The following is a 26757-nucleotide window of genomic DNA, read 5'->3' on the forward strand; positions in this document are numbered from 1 at the left end:
CAGAGCTTGCTTCATATTTGTTAAGAGACTTAAGTGGGGTAATTTATGGAAAACACAGAGCTTAGAATAGCTGGTCAATAATGAGCGTTCTCATACAGTCAGCAAGAGCAGGAAGGTCTTGTTCCTTCAGACCTGCAGAAGTAAACAATGAGTGCGTGCCCTCTGGAGAGCTGCTCTGGTGAGAACAACTGGCAACCATTCTACCCGGTTCCCTTGGAAAAGCAGTATTTCCACTAAGTCATAGTCCCAAAGAAAGGTCAGCCTAGTTTGTGACAGACACAAATAAAGCAAGCAACGGGACACATTTAATTTCTTTCACATCCAGATGATTATATTGTTGACAGGAGCTGGGGATTGAGAAGAATACTCCATGTCTTAGAGAATCTTGAAGGAAAAGGCTTTAACAAATACATAAGAATCATATATAATTGGCACACACTTTGTTTGAATGCAAACACTGCTGTTAAAGTGGTGCTTAAAAACAGTTTGTTGGCCTTCTCTCCACACAGGAGAAACATTCCTCTCGTTTACACTACTCACTTGCTTAGCAAACCCTTATTTATCCTAGGATGCAAAGCGTAATCTGCCCAACATCAGATCCTGAATTAGGGGAGTGTGAATTAATGGAATTCTAGGCGATCTCTCTTCAACAACAGTGTCAAGAATGCTCTAGAAAATTACCTCTGCTCCCCCCCCCCCCGTTTCTTCCTGCCCCTTGTGCTTCAGTGGGCTTTCAAAGGAGATGGAAGAAGATGGGCTCACACACACATTCTTAGGACGTTTGAATAATTATTTATTGAGAAGCCACAGTTCCCCACACTTTTACAACTGTAGGCTTTTATATAAGGCAAAAAGCAAGATGGACCCACTACTTTCCACAGAAAGAAACAGCTCTATAGCAGACCCCAGGGTCGCTCAGTTACAGATCAAAGTGCAATGTACATGACAGATATAAAAAACAGTGTGGAACAAAATAATTGAAATTATGGTTACAGTCTACTGGAGGAATTATCCATATCTTATTATAAATACATTTATAGTCTAGGGTTGTCATTTCAATAAGGTTTATTTTTTTTTACATATACAGTTATTGAAACAGAAAGTCAAAATGTAACATTTACTAGGATACACTTGCACTGAAGACAGTTGGTCTGAACCTTGCTTGATGCTACGTCCTGATCCCATGGCCCCCTTGCCATGACAATGAACATAATTAATCCAGTGATATGTAACTGTTTTGGTGAGTGAACCTACATGGGTAAATGCAAGGCTGGATTTGCTGGGACACAAGGGGTCCATTGCTTTCAGTTTTCAGGGATAAGAAAAGCAAAAATTGGCTGTTGGGACCACTCCTTTTCTCCTTCTCATAAATCAAGAACAAAACAGAAACCAAAACCAAGCAGATCTATGTACTTAAATTAATTTATTTGTGTACTAATTTAAATACCCGGTACCCACATACATGAAGCAGAGACATGGAAACACACTTGCTCCCATGCCTGTTTCCATCAGTGTATATGTAGTACAGGATGAAGCATCGTTTGTCCTGCTAACAAAAGGGACACACCTAGTAGCTGAACTATGTATTCTCTCCATGAACAGTGTTTAAGAATGGTGTTCCATATTGCTTGTAAACATATAGACACAGAAATCAGGAAACCATTTGCTAATCTTGGTACCACGCAGCTAAAATGGTAATTGTATTGGTAAACATCTCATGGTCATGTTGGTTGACAGAAAATTCTCTAATGGGGTTAACTAACAGACTAAAGACATGCATTGATTACAGGACTCCATCCCAGTGGACTCTTGGACCCAGAGAATGGTCTAATCATCTTCTTCATCTTCCTCGTCGCTGTCCTTCATGCTGATACCTTGTAAGCCTCCGCCCTCACTCACTGATGCTGTAGCCTCCTCCACAGTGAGACGGTTTCGGATGGTCTCATAGGTCTTGCTGTTTAAGGTGGAATCCAGGACCCCTTGCAATCGGAAATCTCTATAGGTTTTCTATGGAAACAAAAGATACGGAGGTAAGAACGATCTCTTCACCAAGGTGAGGAGAGGGAGGATGCCAAGCAGGCACAAGTGTGAGAGTCACGACTTTCAGCTAAGTGTCACATTTTATGAATTGAAAAGCAAAAGCCGCTCCATTCAGACCTCACTTGGACTGAGACTCAACTGAATGACAGAAAACGAGAAACTGTGGCAGGATAAACTGTATTCGATGAGACAAAGCAGAGAACAGAAGCTTGTGTTTATTCAGCTCCACAAAGGGAAGTGTTTCATAGTTGTTTGTCTCCTCCCCCGGTCTATTTCCTTCTCTTAGGTTATTATAACAATATGATCGACAGGATAAAGGCCCTAACATACACAGAATGAATGTATCAATTGATTATGGTATTTTGTGGTTTCTGCTGCAGTCTGGTCTTTAGGATTTTTGCCTGTTATAATTGCGTGAGCCACATCCCTCTGTCTCATCCTCAAGATAGACATATGCATGCTGGTATATGAAACCTATCACAGACAGCCACAATGATGGGCAAGATGGAGCGCTAATGCCTCATCAATATGTTGCAGGCATGTGACTCAGATCTCATCTCCCTGGGAAATATCTGTATCCATTTCGTTCACAACTTTATGTTCTCAGGGAAGAAATCTGGCTCCTTTTCAAGAATAATGGTTGGCATTGCAGTATCACCCGCTCCTTTGTCCCTTCAGGCAATTTCTCTCGGCTTTCCTTAGGTATCCTACCGACTGTTTCCCGGAACCTCCTTGGCGTTAATTGAACATGACCAGAAGCATCTGGCTGTTGTCTAGTTCATTTTTTTAAAAATGGTCTTTCTAACTACAAGCTTTTTCATCCTAATGAATATCATTTCAGGGACTAAGTCTCCACTCTGTTTCACCTGTTGATAGAGGAAACTTGATAAAGGGGTGAGAGACAGAATGGTAATGTATTTCAGCATGACTCCCACATTTGTATTTTTAACAGTTCACCTAACGCTGTTAAGGGATCAATAATCCCAGGGCCAATCTACTTTTAAAATCCCGGGTTGCAGTGACTGTGGAATTTATCAGTGAAAGCAGTTTGGTTCTATGAAGTCCTTGGATTTGAATAGCTACTCAGATTTGAATCCTTCCCTGGTTAGTCCTAAGGAGAGCTCAGTTAACCTCTATCTAGGTTTGGGTGAAGGAGAACAGAATTCTGCATGCGGAATGAATGAATGAATGAATGAATGAATGAATGAAGTGAGTATCTGTTGAGGCAGGAAAGAGGGTTGGAGACCCTTGTGAATTTGCTCTGCGCTGTGCTGGAGGCTTCTGGCTCAGCCCATTGGGAAGAAACAGTAAAGATGGACACCATTCTGGAGAAAGTGGAAGCCCCTCTCTGTGGCTCGGGGCAGGGTATATGTTTGTTTTTGGCAGATGGAAAAAAATTAAGCCTTCTCTTTTACATATTTTTATCTTCCAATATTGCTAGTTTTTTGACACAGATCTGGAAATAGCAGTTATGAAAATATAACCTGAAAATACTAAATTGTAATGATTTTCTTTTTGTCTACCTGGTCAGATAAGGGTCAAATAGAATTCATCTCCTATATGCTACACACATTAAGAAAAGAAAAGAAAAGAAAAGAAAAGAAAAGAAAAGAAAAGAAAAGAAAAGAAAAGAAAAGAAAAGAAAAGAAAAGAAAAGAAAAGAAATATTTATACCAAGAAAAGGAACTCAGAGGGTCTGTTTCTTTTCTGATAGCTGCAGCTACACACTGGCTGGAGCCTTCTGCTGGGTGGAGGCTTCGTGGGATCAAATGCAGATGATAATAACTCCTTAATTACACACGATGGAATGGTAATTGGGCTTTAGTTAGCACTGGGGTGGAGGAGAACCTTCAGGGGGATGGGGCGAATCCAAAGGAGGCCAAGAAGCAGGGTAGGGGAGATTTTTGGCAAACTGTTAGGAGAATTCAGCTATGCTTATTACTAAAATATTTTAATGGAGATTTTTGTGTGTTGAATAGGAGTTCTGCATACAAACGTTTTAAAAACCCCTCTATGGTAAGGCATCAAATGGAAACTGAAATGATCAAAAAACGTATTTACCCCCTTCTGTGATCTTATTATTTCATGTAAACCACTGTGATTTCACGCTGAAATAATTATCATTAGTCCACGGCATACACATAAGAACGGGGAAAGAGCTCCTTCCAGGGTATGTTATCTCACCTTTGTGATCCTTTACATTTGATTGTGTATACGCATTGTAAGAGAAACCACTTCAATTAACTATGAGAACAATATTGATTTGCATTCTGATAATGATCACAGAACATGTTTAGAAATAGCTGGGGGTAAATATTTCCATGAAATTAATTGTGGCAAAATCTTATTTAATTAAACCATACATGAAATTGGTGATTTATGCAATTAACATAATGGTGCCCAAAGCAAGCTTTCAAACGTGCAATGCCAAGGCACAAGAGTCTCTGTGACATTTTGTGTGTGGCAAACATATACAATAGTTTTCCTTTATAGACAAAGATACCAGTGCCTGGCCCTCATTTCAAAGTCTAAGCTTGCTGTCGATGCCTCAGTAAGAAATTAACAAGGCATCACAAAGGAATTTCGTAGGACTTTTTTTTTTCTTTCTTTCTTTCTTTCTTTTTTTTTGCATGCAATGCTATCTTAGAAATCATTGTGCTGTCTTATGGAGACAGGGATTTTTGTGTTTGGGAAGTTTTGCAGCTTGCCAATGAAGTGTGTTTCAGTTAGCTACTTGCAAAGAGGAATGCTTTGTTCTTTTACCTTTACCATCCTAATTAGTGTTTTCAGTTGGTAAATGTGGAGCTGTAGGTCCATCCGGTCAGTCAGCCAGGTGCAGATGATGTTCATGGAACTGTTGTACCATTGCTGAAAAAGAGACAAGAGTTCTCCAGGCTACATGTCATGGAGTGACCAGAGGCCAGGGAAGAAACAGGCCCCCATTTGAGCACCTGTTTGGTTCCGGAGGAGAGAAGAGGGTTAAACAGAACCGGAGAACACAGAGACCACGACCATCAACTCACACAAATGATATGCTGGCTCAGCCCACACTCGGGCAGTGTGGGCTGGGGATTGAACCCGGGACTCTTACACCACAAACAACACACGTGGGATCTGTGCCTGAAGACTCCCTTGTGCTCCTGATTCTTGTCTGAACTGATCCACTTCACTCGGGTGTGACTTGAGGTTCTGTCCGTTTCCTAATGCATTGTCTCCAGGGCCAGAACAGGGACAGGGGGTATCGTCATTGGCACCTAACCTTTGAGAATGACCCCCATGTGTGCAATTCTGAGAACCAGGTGGAGAGCCTGAAGAACTGAGGGGGTGGAATTTATGACCATTTGTCTGACTGGGGCATTCCTAATATGGACAGCAAATGAGGATTTCTCTTTAAGGGCCAAACTGTTCTGGGCAGCGTTTAAGTGCCCTTGCATTAGCTGTGCAATCTGTTTTAATCATAGCAGAAAAAAAAATATGGAATATAAGAGGAAAAAAAACCCTATCTACAAATGAGCTCATTTCAAGCTGTTGAAATCATACTTCCCCTTATGGGGGTTAAATTTTGCTTCTTGTCTGTGAAAAATGCTTGAAGCTGTGTCACTTTAGACTGCCACCCCTGTGGTGCAGGAAGTCTCTGGTGCAGTATAATTTTGCAGTACTGCTCATATATTCATAAATCTCACTCAGAGACATATGAACAGTGTTATGAAGTGTCAGTATGAAAAAAATATCTAATCTTTTAAACTTCACCAGGTTTCATTACGTTCTGCCGCTTATACCAAACAATTTACAAATAAAATGAAAAGGTGTGGACGGACCTATACACTCATTTATGTGACATCTATATGAACTGTGCACAGGAAGGATGCAGAAAATAAGATGAAGATAAAAGAGGAGGCAGAGAACCGAGGCGAGGCGTACACCCACACTCACCAACACACACAGGCACACACACATCGCACACCAGTGGGGATTTGAGAGGCATAAATAAAAACATGTTTCTGAGGGTGGCTCCACCCTTTCTCACCTAAAGATCATCCAAAATCAGTTTATGCCTAACACTCACAGTTTTTCTGAAGCCTTGTTTCTGACTTAATTTCTTAAAAAAAAAAATTAATTTGGGGTTTTACTTGCAAGGTAGAACTGCCAAGTTTCACCTTGCAAGAAACTCCGGAGTCGCAGCCATGGCGTATAGGAGTCCTCTTTGCATCTTTCTTATCGAGGCTCCTTCCTCATGGGAGCCAAGCATGGCTGTCCTTGGAGCTCAGCCGCAACAGGGACCACACTACCCCATCCGAGGAGGAGGCAGCCTCACAGCCAGCGCCTGCTCTTTTAAAGATCATGGAGGAGAAACTGTCAGTTGTAAGAACCTTCTGTCCCTCCCCAGGGAGCAGGCGGCTGGGGGTGGGGATTTCTAGCTGAGATGGGCAGTTCACTCTCTAGAGGGTGTGTGATTGTTAGGGTCAAGCTACTTCAGGCATGGACAGGTTTTCCCCTCTAGGGGTGAGAACGTTTTTTCTTTTTTTCAGAAACTTTTTATTTTAGGGAGGGGTAGTGGTGGTTGTGTGTGGAGGGTGTTTTTGGCACCTCCTGCCTTGGGATTCTTCGTTTGTTGCTTCTACATCTGGGTTTGTTAAGCGCTCTGGGGACAGGACAAGTATTGGATCACAGGTGAGCATGTGGCTTTATACTACTTCAGCAGCTAGGGGATCTCCTGGGGGTTCTCCTAGGCCTCAAACTTAAACTTACTCTCTGTATCTGACGTGGAATCAGCTTTACTCTGGGAATAATTTGTCCTTATCTTTGTCCTTCCAGGGGTTGGAGGGTGACCTTCAAGCAGCTCTAGTGACTACTGCCCAAACGTTTGTGCCGAGAGCCCTGTGATGGATACATGCCTGGGACACAAAAGGGAAGTGAGGCTCTCTGGCTTCTAGGCAGAGGTGGCATTTTTCTTTGGCTGTGACAACAGGCAAACCAGCGCTGGCTTCTATCACTGCCAGCAAGCCTGGTGCATCCTGCCTTTTTCTCTTCACTGAGAGACGTGCCACCTTTCAGGGAAAAATATAGCACTCCCTTCCATTTTACATAGGCAGTTCTCACTCTCGTAAATGGCTTTAAAATAGCACAATAAATAAATAAGAATTAAAAATGCAGATAAAAAGGTAGGCTGCAGTCAACAGTCCTGCACCGCTGAGGAAGGGAGGGAGGGCGGGCGCGCATACAGAAGAGATGCATGCATCAGAGCACATCCCCATCCCAGCCACAAGAACACCCTGGAACATCCAATCTTCTCCTGAATCTCACATCTAGCAGGAGAAGTGTAAAAAATGTATGATGCCCCATTGGCTACACATTCAAAGAGGCAACAGGGAGAAAGCGAGTCCTTTCCAAACCTTATGCTCAGTAGATGGAATCAGAGGCGCTTTTCGATGAGGCACAGCCAGTGCTAACTTGGTTTTCCAGCATGGGCGTCAAAAGGCATTTAGATGTTGGAGAAAGAAGTAGGTATTGCCTTCTAGAACTTTAAAATGTTAGGGGGTGACAGGGCTCTTCCTATCCATTGCAAAGGAAGAAACAAAGGCCCAGGGAGAAGTGGTGACTTTTCAATATCATACAGGAAGCAGGAGTCTCCAACCTGGGCACTGTACTGAAATAGATGGTCACGTGCAGTCTCCCCTCTCTGTGGGTACAGGAGTGTGCTGGTCATCAGAGGTGAGTGGCTGCATCCCCCTCCAAGCCTCTACCTGGGGATAGCACATGAATTATGAAAAGCAGGTCCCAGAGGAGGGACCTTGTTAGAGCCGGGCTTGCTGTCTTTTATGTCAATCCTAATGCAGCAGATTTTGTTTTCTGGATTTGGTTTTTTCGAGACAGGGTTTCTTTGTATAGCTCTGGCTGTCCTGGAGCTCACTTTGTAGACCAGACTGGCCTCGAACTCAGAAATCCGCCTGCCTCTGCCTCCCAGAGTGCTGGGATTACAGGCGTGCGCCACCACCGCCCGGCCTAATGCAGCAGATTTGTAATGATTCTTTGAAAGAGAAAATTTATAATCCAGCTGAAGTTCTCCCTATTTTTGTTTTGTCTTTCATTCAAATAGGCCTCTTCTGGAACTATTTTAACACCTGAGCACTAAATTTTTGGTAGCATATGCTTTAGGTCCAAGGAAGGAGAATTAGGAATTGACAACACGCACTAGATATCTTGAATACAGTCATGATCCTTAATTTAGGGCTGCTGATTTGAACCACCCCAAACAAGGCTACTTTAATCCTATACACATGCCAGAGAATGAAAATTGCCTGTAGACCGGACTCTTTTAAAATACATCTGCCACGTAGTCATTTGGGGAAGGCTGGAACATAAGAAGACATTCATTTCCTCTCTGGCCTGTGGGCTGACTGCAGATTCCATTGAGTCTTAGGCACTGGTAAGGGGCTAGAAGTCCGATAGGATATCGACTGCCTCTTCTTCTCTTCTTTCCCACCCACTACCAACCTATATTTGAGACAAGCTTTCACTAAGTGGACCAGGCTGGTCTTGAACTCATTCCTTAGCTCAAGCAGACTCTCAACTTGCAATCTTGCATGTGGTCTCTGAGTAAGCAGAACCACAAGCCTGCACCCCCCAGCTTGGCCCTTCCTCTCCCGCAACTGTCTTTTGTGTCATTACTTCTCAAAGTAGCCTGTTTGGCCTTAAACCTCGTGTTCTTGCTACTCCAACCTCCCAAATGCCGGGCTGCAGGTTTGTGCAACAATGCAACTTGATGGCTTTTTAGCATGCTGGTCCTAAGATACATCTGAACTCGGGACCTTGAGTGAGGACTTTCATCCTTAGAGACTCAGTTTACTGTTGGAAGCAGGGATTCATTTGCTTATGACACACTCATGCATATACTGAGTAGACAACAAAACGGGTACCACCATTGCCTTCACCTCAGACCCCGCCACCACTGATCATGATTATCCCTCATCGCCCACCGTTCTATCTCTGTCCCTCAACCTAAAAGATAACAAAACACAGGGCCAGAGAGTTAGTTCCTTGGGAAAGCCGTACAGTGGAGGAAACGATCCCTAGGTTCTGGAACTGTGTACACAAGCCTTGAAGCGACACATGGGATTCTATTTAAACTTAGGAAACCACCTTTGGTTCGTCAAGCATATTTTAAACCAACATTGATTCCTGTTGAAATCTCAAGCTAAAAGGTCTCCCAGAATGAGTGGCTTTTCAGACTTTGTAGGCATAGATTCTGTATCAGCCTGTTTTGGCCAATTGTTAGCTGGGTAGCCTCAAATTAACTGCTTAACTCTATGACCTTCAGTTTTTCTCTTTGGGTTAATGTCAGTGCCAGCTTCATAAGGTTGCAGAGAACATTAGGAGATATTTTATGCATAGTGCTGACCAGAGAGAGTCCACATAGTAAGCGCTCAATAAAATGGCATTATTACTTTATTATATAATATATAATAAGTATATGTTATATATGAATATATTTATTATATATATAATACTTTATTAGTGTGTAGGACAGAGTTACTGTCTTGCTTCATTTTTAGCAGAAGCATGAGCCACTGATACTCAGATCTCTCGCCATATATTCTGCCCTCAAGCATACTGACTTCTGTAGGGCAATCCTACAACGCAGCCTGTAGCCGTTACAACATGGGCTGTTATGGCCAGGATCACATGCTAACATCATTGAAAAATATGATATCTATCAAGGATTTTGGTACCATAATTTTGAGTTTTTGAATGTCTCAAATATTAAAGTGCATTGTTGGCTTCTCTCACTACACTCCACACGGACTCCAACATCTCTTTCCAGGACTGTCCTTTGGTTGGATGACAGACAGATAACCGATGCCTGAGAAGGTAGCCCTGGAGCCAGGCTTTCCTCAGAGCTGGCTAACCCCACTGAGTAGTACTGACTGATGTTGGAGCTGTCTCTGCTGAGGTTCTGCCACTGTAACTGCACACAGGTTTTATTATTTTTTAATTTTTTAAAAAATGTATTAATTTTTATTTTATGTGCGCTGGTGTTTGTCCTGCATGTGTGTCTGTGAGGGTGCAGATTTTGTAGTTTCAGATGGTTGTGAGCTGCCATGTGGATGCTAACTGAACCCAAGTCCCCTGGGAGAGCAGTCAGCGCTCTTAATCACTGAGCCATCTCTCCAGTCCCAATTTTTAATTTTTTATTTTTAAGACAGAGTCTCTTCTTGTGCCTCTGATTGCCCTGTACTTGCTAGACCAGGCTGGCCTTGCAGCCATCCTCCTGCCTCTGCCTCCTGATGCTAGGATGCTGGGATACATGGTAAGCACCACCATGCCTGGTCTCAATTCTGGAATTCATTTGCTGTCCTATAGAGACTTTGCTGCTCCTGGTACGTTTGTTTCTGGAATAAGCCACATGCCACAGATGAATGATGGCAGAAACCAGGCACCTGGGCTGAAAGAGCATTTACACACTCACATAACACAACGGTCATTTACCTCCTTAACTCATACAAACACCTCGTCAGGCCAGACGAGTCTATGACTTACTGATACTTGACTTTAGTACCTGTTGCCAACAAAGCACAATTTTGTGCAGAATGATGATATATAACCCCAGGCATGTACATAGATATTCCCATGAGCACGCACAGAGTTAGCAAAAACAATTAATGTTTGTGGAACACGGATTGCCCCACTATGTCCAGATCCTACACAGAATATACAAGCAGGATACAGTTGAATTGTTGAATTAAACAACTATGAGCAGCCCCATATATGTGAAAAAAGGGTGTACAACTAGTAAATGTTGAGCTAATTTGAAGCGGTTTGTTTGATTTTTTAAACCACCAAATCAGTATGAGTCGTTTTTATTCAATTCAATTCTGCTAAGAAGGCGAGGATCGGCTACACAGAATCAGTGTCAGTTCAAGGTTCCAGGTATCCCACAGCCAAGCTGCTGAGCCCTGAGGCTCTCTCGGAAGTACTTGTCTGGGACAATGCTGTTGTGCCCATTTCTACTGGAGCCCAGGCTTAGCTGAGGGTGTAAAAGAATGTTAGCCTGAATGAGCATAGCGTCCTTTCATCATATACATCTAGGTACTGTGTTACCTACACAGTTGCTGTGGGGAGAAGTTCCTCATCGAGGGAAGTTTGCTTTCAAGTGAAATACAACTCCAAAAACACACCATCTTGAATTTTCCAAGAGTCTTATAGCTGGGAAAATTATAACACTAAATAAACGTTCAGCCCTGGAAATGATACGTCACAAACTATAGAGTTTTCAGTGCAAAGAGAGAACAGATAGTAGAGCTCTTGCATATCAGATGGATTTTTATTTTTCCTCATGAACTCTCAGGCATTGCCACAATGCACTGGAGGAGAATCATTTTCAGCAGAAAAGTCCCAAACCTGCTAAGACCAGCCCAGTACAAAGCCTAACCCTGCTGTTGCTTTCCTTCTCTCTCTGTGGCTAGGCCTTGATCTTAGGATTCTCCTGCGTCAGCTTCCAAAACAGCTGGTATAACAGGTCTACACTACTAGGCCCAGCTTGCTTTTTGCTCTAAAGGAAATTTCACTGATATATCCTCTGTTAACCATAGTACATGACTTTTACTAAAACACATGCACATATGTATTCATACAGACACACACATGCCACTCTGTGCTATAATTGAGGGTAATGTTTAGTTCAGTATCATAAAAAGGGAGCCAGAAAATTACAGTATTTGGCCCAGAATTAATAAGCACATCTTCCCACATTTCCTTTGAATAAATACTTGTGATATTGTCAAATATATCCAGTATATCCTGTCTCAGTGATAATAAGAATGGCTCTCTGGCGTAAACTCCTTTCTTAAAGCATGTACATCCGTTGAAATAGGCATGCTTGAGACATATACACAGACAAACAAACTTCTGAAGACTTGGGCAGGTCAGAGCTGAACGGTCAACAGATGGCAGTTAAGTTACTACCCCTCGCTCCACCCGAAAGGTGACAGGAAGTGAGACTCTGTGAAACAGAGTGGCCTAGGCACCTAGAAGTGAGGACTCAAAGTCTGGAGGTGGTGCAACCTGGTGGCCGACAGAACGCACGTGGTCCCGGCCCTTCAGATCTGCTCTGAGAAAAATTCCCATTAATCTCCCCAAGTTTCAGTTTTCTCATCCAGTAAACAGAGAAAGAATAGCATCTACAGAGCGTGGGGAGGCAGCTTTCAACAGTCCCAGGTATAGACGAGGCTTTCATTAGTCTTACCTGAGCCACCTGTCTTACCCTGCCTCACGCATAAGAAATCAAATCACCCTAAGTGGGAGCTATTCAGAGCTGATTTCTGAGCAACTTTCCCTTCTCAGAGAACGCCCGAGTACACAGGTCATTTGGTAACCAACTTGTGTCTTTGGGCTGGAGAGGCACAGTGAAAATCTGGAGGATTTTGAACTTTTATCTGGAAAGTACCTTTCTCTAGCCACGCACAGCCATCCATAAGAGAAACCAGCCCAGCACCTCGTTTACTGAAGAAATGGCATTTTCTGTTGGCAAGGAGTCAAAGAGGAAGATGATATACCTGACCACGCCTATGTGACTAAGCTCTTCGCTTTGTTTTTTGAGACAAAAGTGAGTTATTATTAGTTAGAACAAAACAAAACCCCCACAACCTTTAAAATTGCTGTATTGAAATACTGTAATAAAATATTTTACAATGAAGTTTTCAATGCATATTTATTCCTTACAATTCGGGTAATTTAAGAACCTGTGAAACATATCGTCCTGGCTTTCTTTAAATTCCACCAAAGTCTCCATGGCTTTGTTAAGCCACAGTCCAGTGGGCTGCTCGGGTCTAACTGTCCCAGGACCTGGTTGTTATTCAGGATCTTAAGCAAAGATTCAGAGGGTAGGAGGAAGAAGCCCAGCTTGCGCAAGCCATCTCTGCCAAGTGGCGAGAACACTAAAAGACTACATGTAGTTCGTAGCAAGTTTTTGGATTTGTCAAAGCTCCCCAAAAGCTAAATCAACACGCTCTAAAAGGGCATATCATCCAACCGCTTTCGGGAATGGGGACACTGTTGAAAGATGCAGTCTTTTGCCACACTTGAGTGTTGCTGTAATTCAAGATCCAATCCTCCCAAACAACTGCTCTCAGAATGGGTATTTCCCAGTCATGGCTTTGGGACGCTTGGCTAAAAGCATAGAGCTAGAATTGGACACCCAAGTTAGAGGTTACAGACCTCAGTTACAGTTACATGGCCTCAGTTGTTCAGTGTCCTCTGGAACTGACGGTGGGTTGTGGGCTTCTCCTCCCCACTTGTGAAATTCTTTGGATGAATCAAAACCTACCTTGGTCCATCTTTACAAAGAGTATCATGGCTCTTGAAGGTGGCCTCGCCCTTAGCAGGCATTGCTGTGGAGCTCTGTGAGAAGCCTTCCATTGTGGCTTCAGGCACAGGAACAAAGAGGATCTGGTTCCTAGTTGCTATCAGTATCTTCCCATGAGGAAGGGGTGATGCCGAATCAACAATTCTCTGAAAACGTATATTGCTATTGGATTTTCTATAGAATCTTACATGTGAAGTTTAGTATTTGAGAGCAATATTAACTCCCTTTAAAGAGACCTACATGGTGTCAGGCATGGTGGCACCTGCCTTGGATTCAAGCACTTGTGAGGCAGAGGCAGGAGGATCTCAGTGAGTTTGGGAACAAGTTTGGTCTACAAAGTGAGTTTCAGGTCAGCCAGGGATGTTACATTTATTCAAGACCAAATTTCAACTGTTTATACTCACTGCATAGAGAAATAGCCCACCCTCGGTAGTTTGTTAGCATCAGTATTACAGCAGAGTGACTAAGAGGAGTGAGTTCAAATTGGCACTCCTAATTCTCTGCTGCTTCAGACTCCTCAGAGCCACCAGTGTGAGTTGTGTAGAGAGAACACAAAGAGAGCTCAGAGTCTCCAGGAATCCTCTTGAAAGCAACTAAGAAGAGTTCAAAGCTCAGCTTATGTGGGTAAATGTTTGTCTCAGGAAAAGACTGTGTGTATACAAGTGTGTGTGTGTGTATGTGTGTGTGTGTGTGTATGTGCATGTGAATGTGTAAGTGTGGGTGTGCATGTGTGACTATTAATGATTTTGTTGTTGCCAAATCAACCAGAATGTATGAAACACAACATGTCACAAAACCTCTTTTCTGTCTTCCTTGTCTGCTGTATCTCAGTAAGATAGTATGGGTGGTCATCTGTAAGGATATGTGACTGCTCTGAAATTAGGTTTTATTTCCTAATAAATGTGATATTGCTGGACATAATTTGTCACCTTTGAATCAGAAAATAATGTCAAACATCAACTCTCAGATACCTCCTTAAAGATAGAGACACCTCTGATGGGAAAGCAAAGGCTTTAAATGAAATTTTCATTCGCAAATGCTTCTTCAGATAGAATGCAAATACCACTCTTCCACTCTTCCACAAGCTGGGTAAGCACTATTACAGATCGATAGACAGCTCAGCAAATAAACTTCTGGGTAGTGATGTAAAAATCTGACAGCCGGGTCTCAAAGAGATGTCTGAGCACCTGTGACGGAGGAGCGAGCTTCATTCACAATAGCCTAGAGGTCGATGCAGCCCACCCTGGGTCAGGGGAGGTGGGGATACTTACCAAGTGGGCTTGATTCCTGCAGCCTTGAAGGAGAGGGAGACCCTGTCAGATGCCACAGATGGATGCTCCCTTAGGACATTATGCAAAGTGAAGCAAATCAGTCACTAGTCACAAAAGCCATCTAGAAACTGAGAGTAGGGTGGTGGCTGGCAGGGGCCGAGAGGAGGCAACTGGGGGGTTATTAGTATGTGTAGAGTTCTAGCTGTAAGAGATGAAATGGGTCCTAGGCACCGAGACAAAGGACCAAACCCATGGTGTGCTGTGGAACTGTACACGGCAGGGCTCACTTACGATAGTGTACTCTGTGTAATGCACTTTACTGTTCACACACACACACACACACTCACGCACGCACACGCACACGCACATGCACACGCACACATACACACAGAGGAAACAAAAGTCATTCCCCATACTTCAAAGGAAACTTGGCTAAGAAAACTCAATACATAGCAATGTACATAATCATTTTTAAAAAATCGTGTGTGTGTGTGTGTGTGTGTGTGTGTGTGTGTGTGCAGGTGCACACGCCTGTGAGGAGGACAGAGGGGGTCCGGCGTCCTCCTCTGTCAGTGTCTGCCTTATTCCCTTGATGTGCTGGACCTGCGGCTTGCCGTTTTCAGCTACGCTGGCAGCCAGCTAGCTCCAGGCAATCTTCCTCTGCTTCTTCCTCCCAAGCGCTGGTGCTGCAGTTGTGTGCTGCCACGCCTGGCTTTTCGCTCGGGTGCAGCCAGTGCTCTTACTCACCGGGTCACCTTCCAGACACTCATGTACATGTTCTGTGCTGGAACACCTTCGTGTGCTTTACAAAAAGGAATACATATGTCTAAGGCGAATACAGGACACTTATTCTCAGGATGGGGATAGTTTCTCAAGGTTGAATTTTGAGATGGTGAAGGTGGAAGAACAAATCTGGTGGCATTTGTTCAGTCATTTATTTGGTTTATTTAATGCCATGGGCCGGGCAGTGGTGGCACACGACTTTAATCCCAGCACTTGGGAGGCAGAGGCAGGCGGATTTCTGAGTTCAAGGCCAGCCTGGTCTACAGAGTGAGTTCCAGGACAGCCAGGACTATACAGAGAAACCCTGTCTCAAAAAACAAAAACAAAAGCAACAACAAGAACAAAAACAAAACAAAACAAAAATACCGTGCCATGGGGCCAACGTGTCTCAGTCTGTGAACCAGCAGTTACTGAAGCCCCGGGCTAAGACTCTTTCTTTATCTAAGGCTGTCTATCCTTACTGAGGACTGGGACCAAGCAACAGAAAAGGACCCATTTTTTCTCTCGTCTTTTGCACTGCGTGTCACATCATCTCATAGATTTTCAGAAAGTCGCAGCATCCCTGTACTTCCTCCTGCCAAATCCTGCTCTACCCAGCACTGAGACCCTGGTGGCCCAAAAGGGCAGTGCCTCCCTACCAAGCTAGCTCACCACAACAGACTGATTAAGGTTTGGAATGTGTGTTCAGGAAGCCCTTATTTTAGGAAACAATTAAGTAGAATTAGGCGAATAATGAGAGTCAGGCAAAGCTTTTGCCCTTTTCTGAGAAGTAACCTGCATGGAACATTTATACTAATAAAAATCATGTATTTCTTAAATGCCTCGAAATGATCTTTGCACCCAGCTTGGCAATTAGCACTGCCCCACTGAGGAGAATTTACTCCCCAGGCGCAGGAGGATTATCTCCCCTCTCTACCCATGTCTTCCCTCAGTAAAAAACACAACATGTGAGGCTCCGAGGTGGAGATGCACATTTCCGCCAGCGGGAATTGTGCAGGAGACTTATTTCTCATTGCATCTTAGAGTGCGGCAGGGCAGGGCAGGGCAGGGCAGAAAGGCTGAGCTGAGCTGCCTTGCCAGTCCCAAATGCTGGCCACGCCAGGGATTGTCTTGGGCCTACCAGTTCGTGCTCCCTCCATAGGAAAATGGGTTTGGCCTCGTTTACTACAGAGGTTGTTCTCAAAGCTCTAAACCCACACCCATTCATTCACCATAGCCGTCAGCGGCCTTCTGGAGCTCAAGCTCACAGCGCCCAGGCTGGGCAGGAAGTGACGGCCGGGCAAAGGGGACACAGACCCTCCAGTGTGATACTCTGTCTCCTTGACAACACTCCAGCTGGTGGCCCGGGAACAGACTTAATTTCTTTTCTTTCTCTGCTCACCCTCCCAGTCCTGTACCTCTTTCTTCCCTCTCTTTCTAGACGCAAACGTTATGACATCCAACATAAAGTTGCCGAAATAGCAATCTTGTCTCTGAATATATAAATTGCAAAAATTGATATGAATAAATCTGCAAGTAGCACACTGATTGTGGCACATTTTATCAAAGAACGGCGCTCAGTTGCTCGGTGGCTTGGGGAGGGGGTGGTGTCATTACACATAGAGAAAACATCTGCAAATCTCAGTTTCTTTACTTAGAACTGAATGGAGACATGACCTCCTGTTCCTTGCCATGAACCCTGAGTTCACACTCATATTTTACATGTTACAGGAAGCCACAGCTCGCCCCAGGGGTGCTGCAAACAGACACGCAGAAGCCAGATGTAGCCCCCCTGCTCCCTAATGCACCTGAAGAAGCCTGCAACTCGACATTCAAAAGCGCCTAGCTTAAGGTCACTTCAGATTTTGTAAAGAAGAGGACAAAACCAGGAATGCTTCTAGGGCTGGGCTGTCAGCAGGGAGGCAGAAGGATTACAAGAAACCTGTGACTCTGCCTCTTTCTGCCTTTGCTGGTAGTTTTTTTGTGTGTGAACAAGTGCCATACAACAGATTGAGCCTCGTATAAAGGCCTGAGACTGTGCAAAGGCTTCCCGCTGGGCCTCAGCTGTGCTTGCAATTAGCAATAGGCACGCAGCGATTATTGTTGGGTAGGATGGCAATGCGAAGTGACAAGTTTTATGGGGGAAGTTGGGAGTGGGCATGCTCTGCAAGTTTCTTTCTTTCTTTTCTCTTTTCTTCTTCTGAAAAACAAAAAAAAAAAAAAAAACAACCCCAAACCAAACCAAAACAAACAATAAACCCCAAACTGTACCCTTTTCCTTAGCAGGCCGAAACATCCCTGAACCCCCTCCCCAATCATTCAAAAGAGCCTTAACGAAATTGTTAGAAGAATATCTCAGTGTTCAGAATGCGGTTTTTCTAGGTCAGAGCTTCCTTGCTGCCATATTTAATGTCAGAAATACCCATTTGCCTCAAATTAATAGAGAGCCTGGAGTCGAGGGCAGGAGATTTAAGTGTACAAAATCACTCAGCAGGTGACAGAGGGTGGATTTGGGGGTTGAGAAGTCTTTAAAACTGACGACAAGACATCATATAGTTCTGACAAAAGAACACAATAATCCTACCTGCTTGCTTTAACCACTGTTGTTTGCCTATTATTATGTGCTTTAATGCTCAGGAGAGTAAAACTATTGCTGATACTACTCAATTACCATAGTAACTCACACCGGTGACCTCTTATCGAAGGGCTCCCAGCCCAGCTGAACTAATCCAAAGATTGTGTCTTTTTTATTTCAATAGTGTCATATACTTGGACCGAACATTCCAAACAGAAGCTATTCCTCTGTCTCAGATGAGAACTTATTTCTAATTGTGGTAAATGCCTTCCCCCTTTTGAATCTAAGGTGGTTTGAGGTCCACAGATCTGAGGCTGTGTGATGCATTCTGTGAAGACACAGAACAATACCTCATGAAAAGAAAAGAACATGTGTGCATCAAAGGCCAGAGCCACACAGCTGCTGGGACCCTTGGGAGTCCCTTTAGGTCTCTGGCTATGGTGTCCCAAGTTTGGCAAGAGGCTTATGGGAGCTGATTCCTGGGGAACTGTTACCATTTTTTTTTTAATCCTATTCTTGGGTATAAATGCAGACAGAACAAAATGACTACCAGAGAGATTTAACTGTCAGCTTGATAAAACGAAACAAAAGTAAATATCGGCACCTACTGTCCTGCTTCCTGTCCCCCTAGCTTGGGAGTGTGTGCACGGGTGCAGCACATGTCAGACCTCCGTCTGACTGCTACCAGGGATAGAGACTCATCACGGCAGCATATCAAGTGCTCTGAGAAGTCCTACAGAAAAGAAAGGCATTCAGCTTTGCATTTTTCCAAATGGGTTTCTGCTAAGGAGTCACTTTTCATAAAGTCCTTACTAGTTGACATCTCTCAGGGTATTTGTGTGGCCATGAAGCCTCCCTGGAGAGAAGGCATGTTCTGACATCCCTAACTACATTTACAATAAGACTAGCGGAAGTGGAAGCCAGCATTTAGTGACTACTTATGTGTCAGAGACTCTCCCAAGCAGTGTGTGTACAGTAAACTGGCTGACTTCTAACAGCTTCAAGAAGTAGGCAAGTTTGAAATCTGTTCTTCATATTTATACAGTATGTGATAATTATATGTAATCATTCTCTGCGAAGAAAGGAAATACAATAAGCGATATGTAATAAATTAGCTTTTAAGTTTTGTTACATTTGTCCTGTCTGACCCTTAGAGAACCCAGAGCCCATGGGTTCCCGAAACTGATATATTTTTTTTTCTATACCTTTGTGGTATTGTTCAACATAGGCTATAATGGAGAGTTAGGAAGACTCCTTCACAATCATCTAGCTTTTGAACTCCAGGTACCCAACCTTTCCACTGCCTGTTCTGATTGGTGCCCAACCAATCAGAACTCAATCAGTTCTACAACCCAAATGAAAGAATTCAGTTGAGCTACCACACTCTGCTCTGCACTTGCCTCTGAGCACATGACTTCCGAGACAGCCGAGCGCCTTAGGAAGTGAACAGGATTCTGAGTGTGGAACAACCCTGAATGCAAGACAGAACATTGGCCCCAGACCAGCTGTCCTAACCCATCCCCCAAGCAGATCAACAAGACCTGTCACAGAGAAATCAGGACACACTCCAGTGGGGCGTGTGCTGCTCAGACAAGTTCTTGTGGCAAATGTCAGAGGCTGGCACCTCACTTTTGGCAAGTAGACCAGACCATGGGACTGTGATATCTACAAGAAAACGGGCTGTTCTCTAATGTACCTGGAAAGTGGTCTCAGTTCAGACCCCTTCCCACTCCACCAGACACAGACAATGAGCCCAACGTGATTAACGTCAATCAGCGTCTACCCAGGCCTTATCTGCCACCTGGGTCTTCCAGGGCAGGTGTGCACTTTGCGAATTAACAAACTGACCACTGTGAACAATACCTTTTTTTCTGAGGCCTATTTTTCTCTGGATATGTTAGGGATTTAGTCACAGGCCTCACTATGTATTGAGAAAATGGACCCCCAAGCTTTTAGCTTCTTGCCTCTCAAAGGAACCCACTGTTTGAGAGATCGTATAGTTACAATCTGAATTCAGCCTCAATCATTTGAAGCTCGATTATGTCGAGAATGAAATTCTAGTTTTGGTGGCACATCCTGCTCCCTTTTATCCATGTGAGAAGTAGGAATAATTTATCTGAACACTACTCTGCTATGCATACACAAGGATTTAGAAGAAGGACTCAGAGCAGAAACCAAATTCAGATTATTCACGACTAGTGTCTGCCCACACCTCTGATTGCTTCTTAGGTATGGGGATGAACTGCATTTAGAGTTAACTGCATTAATTTGCAGGCAGGTTGACGTCAGCAACTGAAATGAAAATTTGCATACCATATAGCAATGATTATAGAAATCATACTCTAAAATAAGGATTGTAACTCATGTACAGAACGGAAAGATAATGCCGGGTGCCAACTTTTGTCCCTTTCAAACAAGGATGGTTAATCACATTAGGGCTAATTTCATTATTTGCATATTAAACTTTCTATAAGAGTCGTGAGTCACTAGATTTTGCCAGCCAAAGCCAAAGTTCTTAGGAAAATTCACATAAACTTTAAAGAGTCGTGTGTCTGGGCTAAGGTGGTTTTAATCATCACTGTGAGGAAACAGCTTGCATATTGACATAATTTCCATACGATTACACCGGTAGAGGTCAGGTCCCGGCTAAGTACAGTCGTTCGGGTCAAACCACACAGCTAGTTTCTAAGCAAAATGATGAAAGCGTACGGATACACCATCCAAAGTCCCTCTCAAAGTCCCAGTTCAAAGGCATCAGAATGCAGCAACTATAACTGGATCCAGAGCACTTTCCCAAAGTCTGCCGCAGTTTTAAAACTAGACCCATGTCAACTTAGGGAACACAAACTCTTTGGGGGAGTAATTTCTCATCTCAGAGATAGCCTGGTGGCTTCCAAACAGCAATTGACAATGGAGGATCCGGGTCTGCGGCTGGCTGAGAGGGTGGTCCTAGAGCCCAGGGAGAGTTAGGATTAGAAGAAGCCTGGCTGGAACCAGGCAGTAAGGATGTTTACTTGGGTCAGAGTAGGAAATCAGGCATAAAGCCCCAGGCAGAGACCTTTGGGTGTCTAAGGCGCTGCCTGCATAAAGGCTCCAGGAAGCAGGTTCTGCTGCTGTAGCTCAGGGAAGTGCAAAGTGCTTTTTAGAAGTTAACATGTGCTTTCACCGGCTCACACAGCTGGGCTCTGCCTCCAATGGTGCCCTTTCCTCTTGCTTTATTTTTAATCTCAGGAAACCATATTCTGTTCTTGCTACTTCTCACTGCCTGTGACTCTACCCACCCCACACCCCCTTTCTGGGAAAAAGGATAAGATGGGGGAGAAAAAACCCAAACCAAACCAAACACATTTGCCAGATCTCTTACCCAAATACTACCCTGGAGGTGCCAGTCATCCCTATATCTGTCCAAGGCAAAAACCTCAGACTATTGTCCTTATGTAAGCTAAACATTCAACCTTGCAGGGTGCCCTCAATATCTACAGATGGTTTTGGATTCCTCAGCCAGGAGGTAGGAAGCCTGTGCCAGGTCTCCCATTGAAGTGTTCAGATGGGTCCAGGACCCAGGCACAGAGAGTTAAACCATAAATTAGCCATGAGTTAATATATGCAGCCGGGATCACCCTGCCTGGTTGTCAATGCTTCCCTCCCCAAGTCTCTCTCGCCTTCTTCTTTACAACCCCCCCCTCCCAGAGGCGACAGCATAAGAAATTAAACACTTGTGGGTTCATTCGAAAGAGTGAATGAAATTGAATAAGCTCTCAGTACTTGAGGCGCACCACAAGCGCCTGAATGGGGCAAGCCTCCTAAGTTGAATGGAGTGTCTTTTGGGACCAATTTGTCTCTTTTCACTCTTTCTTCTTCTCTTTTTTGCTGACAGATGCACAAAGGCGGAACCGCGCCGTGCAGCTTATCCGCATGCACCCGCAGCAGCTGTCACTTTTGTCGAGCAAGTTAATCAAGCAAATGCCACCATATCCCACTTTCTATAAGGAACAACATGTTATAGACAGTAGTCTTGCTAGAAAGAGACTTTATTTTAACTTTGATTGGCTTGGTCCTCCCAGGCCCCCTCCCGTGCAGTTTTTCCTCCCCCCCCCACCCCAAGAAAAAAGGAAGTGGGGAGGGGACGCAAGCCAAGTCAACAACTTGGCTCTAAAAAATGTTAGCTTTAATAATAATATTGTGCCCAAGACCAAAGACTCATTTGTTTTTTTGTTTTGTTGTTGTTTTTTTGTTTTTGTTTTTGTTTCACAATCAGGAATTGAGGGACTTGTTTTGCTTGTTTCTTTTTTTTTTTTTTAAGCATATACGTGATTGTTGGGGCTGGGCTATTGGGTTGTATGGCTCAAGTTATAACCAGAAAAGCAGAGGACAAAAACTAGCATTATGCTGGGATGTCTTGGATTAATTTGGCTCTCTTTTCCTTTATAAAGCAGGTCACATTATTTACATATTTCTTTTCATACACCTCCTTGCCTGGCCAAGCTTACAAAGACCAGGCTAAATACATAATGACATCTCTTTGTACATCTCGCCTTAGCTATTTCTTTAGATGAATGCCCAAATTTATTTCTAATGTGCACCAACAAATGTACACAGGCTCCATCTCTCCAATTCAGTGGAGCCAAGTGGGAAGCCTTTGAAAGAATTCCCTCACGTCTGTAGCCACAGCTCCCTCTCTGTAGTCAATGTTATTTGATGGCCTTGGGAAGCCACAAGCACAGAGAGTTTCAGTAACTGCATAGTGCTGACCTCAGTTGTCTCCTGCCCCAACTCTCTTGGAAAACTGAATGCTCAAAGCAGACATATTTTGAATAAACAAACTCTTTAGAAACAATGTATTTAAACCACTTTCCACGGGCCTGGGGATTTGCCACATTCAGGAGTTGGCTGAGAGCTATCTATCTGGGAAGCTGATAAAAAGCTACGAGACAAATCGCACACTCTCTGGTTCTCATTTTCCTCCTTTCTCTCCCCTCCCCACCTCCCATCACCTTGTCACATTGTTTACTGTAAGCTTTGGCTAGGAATAAATCAAGGCAGGACTTGGGTGACACCTGATCGCAAATTTTCACACTGCTGACATTGTAGGCATTATTGGATAATGGCCATGTAATGATTTAGTTGTAACCTCATTTGTACTATGCAGGGATTGTATAACCATAGCATTCTGTAATTTTGGATTATATTTTCCTGTCCTGCAAAGTACTGCTAATCTGTGAAACCTTATCTCACCATTGAACACTTAGCTATGTAGGTACGTTAAAAGAATCAACAAGGCCTTGTAGGAAAATCTTGGGTATTGTTGCTTAATAATACCACTGTGTCAAGCTTCTCTTAGGGAACTCAAGCTGCTAGGGTAAACCACTTATCAACTGTCTGGGATGCAGTGCCATTGTGTTTCCTTCACCTTCTCCGCAGTGACACACAGGGCCTTATTCTTATGCTTTAAAGGATCTCACACAGAACACAGGGGGGGATACAGACTGAAAACTGAGACCTGTAGGACATATGGTGTGCGCTTTCTTACAGTGCTCAGTCCACCTTTAGGACTGGATTTACTCCTGTTCATAGACTTGACCTTAGGGACAACACCATCATATCTGGGAGGAAGGCTTCCCTGGTGAGAGTAAATTCTTTAAGGGTAGTCTCTCTGATTAGCTATACAACCCTCATTAGTGTTGTGGGCAAGCCAGGACTAACAAGCCAGGACTGCGCAGAGGGTCACGGAATTGCTATTTCTTTTCTATGTTCTGCTATAACACCATGTAGGAAGTCGTGACCGCAAGAACCCTAGCGGATGAACGCAGGAAAAAGAACTGGCAGAATGCAGGCTTTTAGCAGGTAGAGGGCACAGAGTGGGATGTGTAGCTTTTCCTTTTACAATATAATCTATTGCTGCTGCTGTTGTTGTTGTTGTTGTTGTTGTTGGTGGTGGTGGTGGTGGTGGTGTGTGTGTGTGTGTGTGTTACCGTGCATGTGCTGGGGGGGCAGTGGAGGTTTTCTCCCTCTACCTTCACGTGGGTTTCAGGAACAATCTCAATCTCAGGTTGCCAGGCTTGTCAGGCAACCTTGCTGCCATCTTGCCTGTCCTTTGTTTTTACATCCCTTGCCCTCCTCAAGATACCACGGTTATTAGCTATCATTTCTCTTTGGGTCAGAAAGGAAGGTCTAGGATAGATCACTTGACAGGTATCTAAGTTTGGTAAAGTCAGTTCACTAACCAGGAGCTCAAATTCCTATTTATAAAAACCTATCGAGCAAGGAAGCCACAGGGAAATCAAATGCATTCAAGTGCCCAGATTAGGGATTGGTACAGAGCTAGCACCCAATAAACACTTGGCTATCATCTTCAATAAAATGCAAATTACCCATAATAGAGAGTGCATGAAGGGAACCTCCCTCTAGGACTGTTAGAAGAATTGAGAAAAATAATATCTTTAACAAACAGTATGGGTATTTCCAACACACCATCAAGAAAATACACGAGAAACCTCATGCCATCATGCTACGGTCACTGTCACTGCTGTTCACTGTAACTTGATTAATCGCAGTCTTTTCCTGGTTTGCACTTGATCTTTCAGGAAGAATCTGCAGTTTTGTGCCCACCCCTCCCCCAACATCCTTATGGAGACTGAATGAGTACTGAGAGCGTGACATTAACTTTTGAGCCTGGTCTTGCTGAGGTGCCTAGGATGTGAAAGACTGTGTTCAGAGCCAGGGACCTCCTAGCACCAGTGTGTGGGTAGCTCACTCCTGGTCACAATTGCAGAGTATCAGAAAATCAGACTCAGAAATGACTGAGCCAGAGAAGGTGGTCGGTGCTGCTTCAAATGTACAGGTATGTAGAAAACAGAACTAAGACACCTCAGAACATGGTTTGAAAGTGCATGAAGCAGGAAAGACTTTCCAAGGAACCTTTAAGTAACTAACTAAAAACACTCAGGGGCTGGTGAGGCAGCTCAGAGGGCAAAGGTCTTGCCTCCAAACCCGATGACCTGAGTTACAGGTCCTGGAACTTGGTGGAAAGAGAACCGATATCTACAAGTTGTCGACCTATCTACATGTGTGCGCCACCACAGTAACAAACAAAAAATGGGTTGAAAATTTATTTCTCACCAAATTATCTGAAACACTGTATTTTGAATTCAAGTGATAATTGTAAGAACAGATCAATAATTATATCCTTGGAAAGTTTAATGACTATTTTCAAGTTAGGGTTGGAAACAAAAGAGAACATATATTTAAATAGAGGACACAAGATCCTGGAAGCAGGGCTTAGGCGGGGACTTGGGAGTACATTAATTGCTGAACCGATATTCTGGCACCTGAAGATGGCAGGAGCGAGAGACAGGCAACCATGGTGGCTCCAGAGCTGGGACCAAATATCCCTTGATTTAAGGCAAGGGGTCTAGCTTTCAGCTTCTGGGGCTTTGGCTAAGCTAATTCTGAACCTTGGATTTCCTGCCATCAAAATGAAAATAATGGTACACTGTATCTCTTCCCAATGTTTACCACAGGGGGAAAAAGGATATGAAACTGACTTATAGAATACAAGGTATGGTTGGTATTAACAACAATTAGAAATAAACATGCCTTTCAGTATCCTTTGTCCTAAAAACCTGGACCTATTAGCTCTAGAACTCTTGATAAACCATGTTCTCTGGGGTGTGGTAGGGAGCAGGGGTGGGTGGGATGGGGGAGGCTGTGTGTTGTAGGACTTTTACCATCTGCCCATTAGAGGGCAGTAGAACCCCTACCCCATGCTATCCAATGCATGCCAGGCAACAAGGTCACCAGTGCTGGGAAATTGATCCTCAGAGCTAATTGTTCTTGGTCAGATTTAACTTGACCCCATATCATCCTTAGATCCATGGACACAGAATGCTTCGCAGAAAGCTGGGATGAGGACTTTGCTAAAACAGGAGCTATATAAGGCCCTGTTTTATGCCCAGCCCTGGATAGGAAGTTTAAGCTATAAGATAAAGCAATGCCTTATAACTGAGAAGCTAGGCCTAGAGGTTAAAGGAATAGCTAGTGGCTACAAAGCAGATATCCACAACCTTGACTAGAGTCATCAACACTCAGTGAAGTTAGCTTGTGTATATTCTCTAAGTTTGACCTTAGACTTCAATGTACACACACACACACACACACTTTCTCTAAAGCCCTGTTTATAAGGCATTAAGGATGCAGTGTGGGGTTGGGTGTGGTGGCTCACACTTGTCACTCCAACTATTGAGAAGTGGAGGCAAGGCTAGGCTCACCTAAATGGTGATACCCTGTTTCACAAAACAGAAAATAAACAAGGAAACTGAAAAGTTACAGAGTTGGGAGGTCAAAGACACCCCAAATAAACAATACTTCCTTGTTTACTGTTTTAGCTCAGTCTTCTACCTATCCTCTGCCCCCAATCCTAGGCATGGATAGATAGATGCACATGTCTATCTCAGCTCTGGGCCGTCTGTGGCTCCAGCCTCCTTCATCCAAATGGAATTGTCATTGCTGGAGAGAAACCCAGGGCTTCCCATAAACTACAAGCAAATGCTGTACTTGGATATCCCTGGGGCATGTGAGTGGGGTACTGCAGCACAGCTGAGCTCTTTGCTACTTGTTGTCATGTCCTGTGATCATTTTTTTCTTGTTCTTTTCAGATACCATCCAACATAGAATTTATCCCTGCCTATGCCTCCTTAACATCAGATAAGAGTATGGGCTGGTTTTAGGCTGTGAAGCCACCAATAACA

The 26757-nt window shown here is 43.8% G+C and overlaps 1 protein-coding gene across 1 annotated transcript in view; it reads right to left on the reverse strand.

Moving 5' to 3' along the window:
* Positions 1–809: 809 nt before the first annotated feature.
* The window catches only part of Cadps (calcium dependent secretion activator), a 467230-nt gene continuing 441282 nt past the window's right edge, over positions 810–26757 (reverse strand). Inside the window, exons 27-28 of the mRNA XM_052190346.1 lie at positions 4804–4908; positions 810–2007 (exon numbers count right to left, since the gene is read on the reverse strand). Of these exons, the coding sequence (XP_052046306.1) occupies positions 1828–2007; positions 4804–4908 (285 nt within the window). The 3' untranslated portion in view covers positions 810–1827. The remainder of the gene's footprint in view (positions 2008–4803; positions 4909–26757) is intronic.

This window comes from Apodemus sylvaticus, chromosome 8, assembly GCF_947179515.1.
Source record: "Apodemus sylvaticus chromosome 8, mApoSyl1.1, whole genome shotgun sequence".
NCBI lineage: Eukaryota > Metazoa > Chordata > Mammalia > Rodentia > Muridae > Apodemus > Apodemus sylvaticus.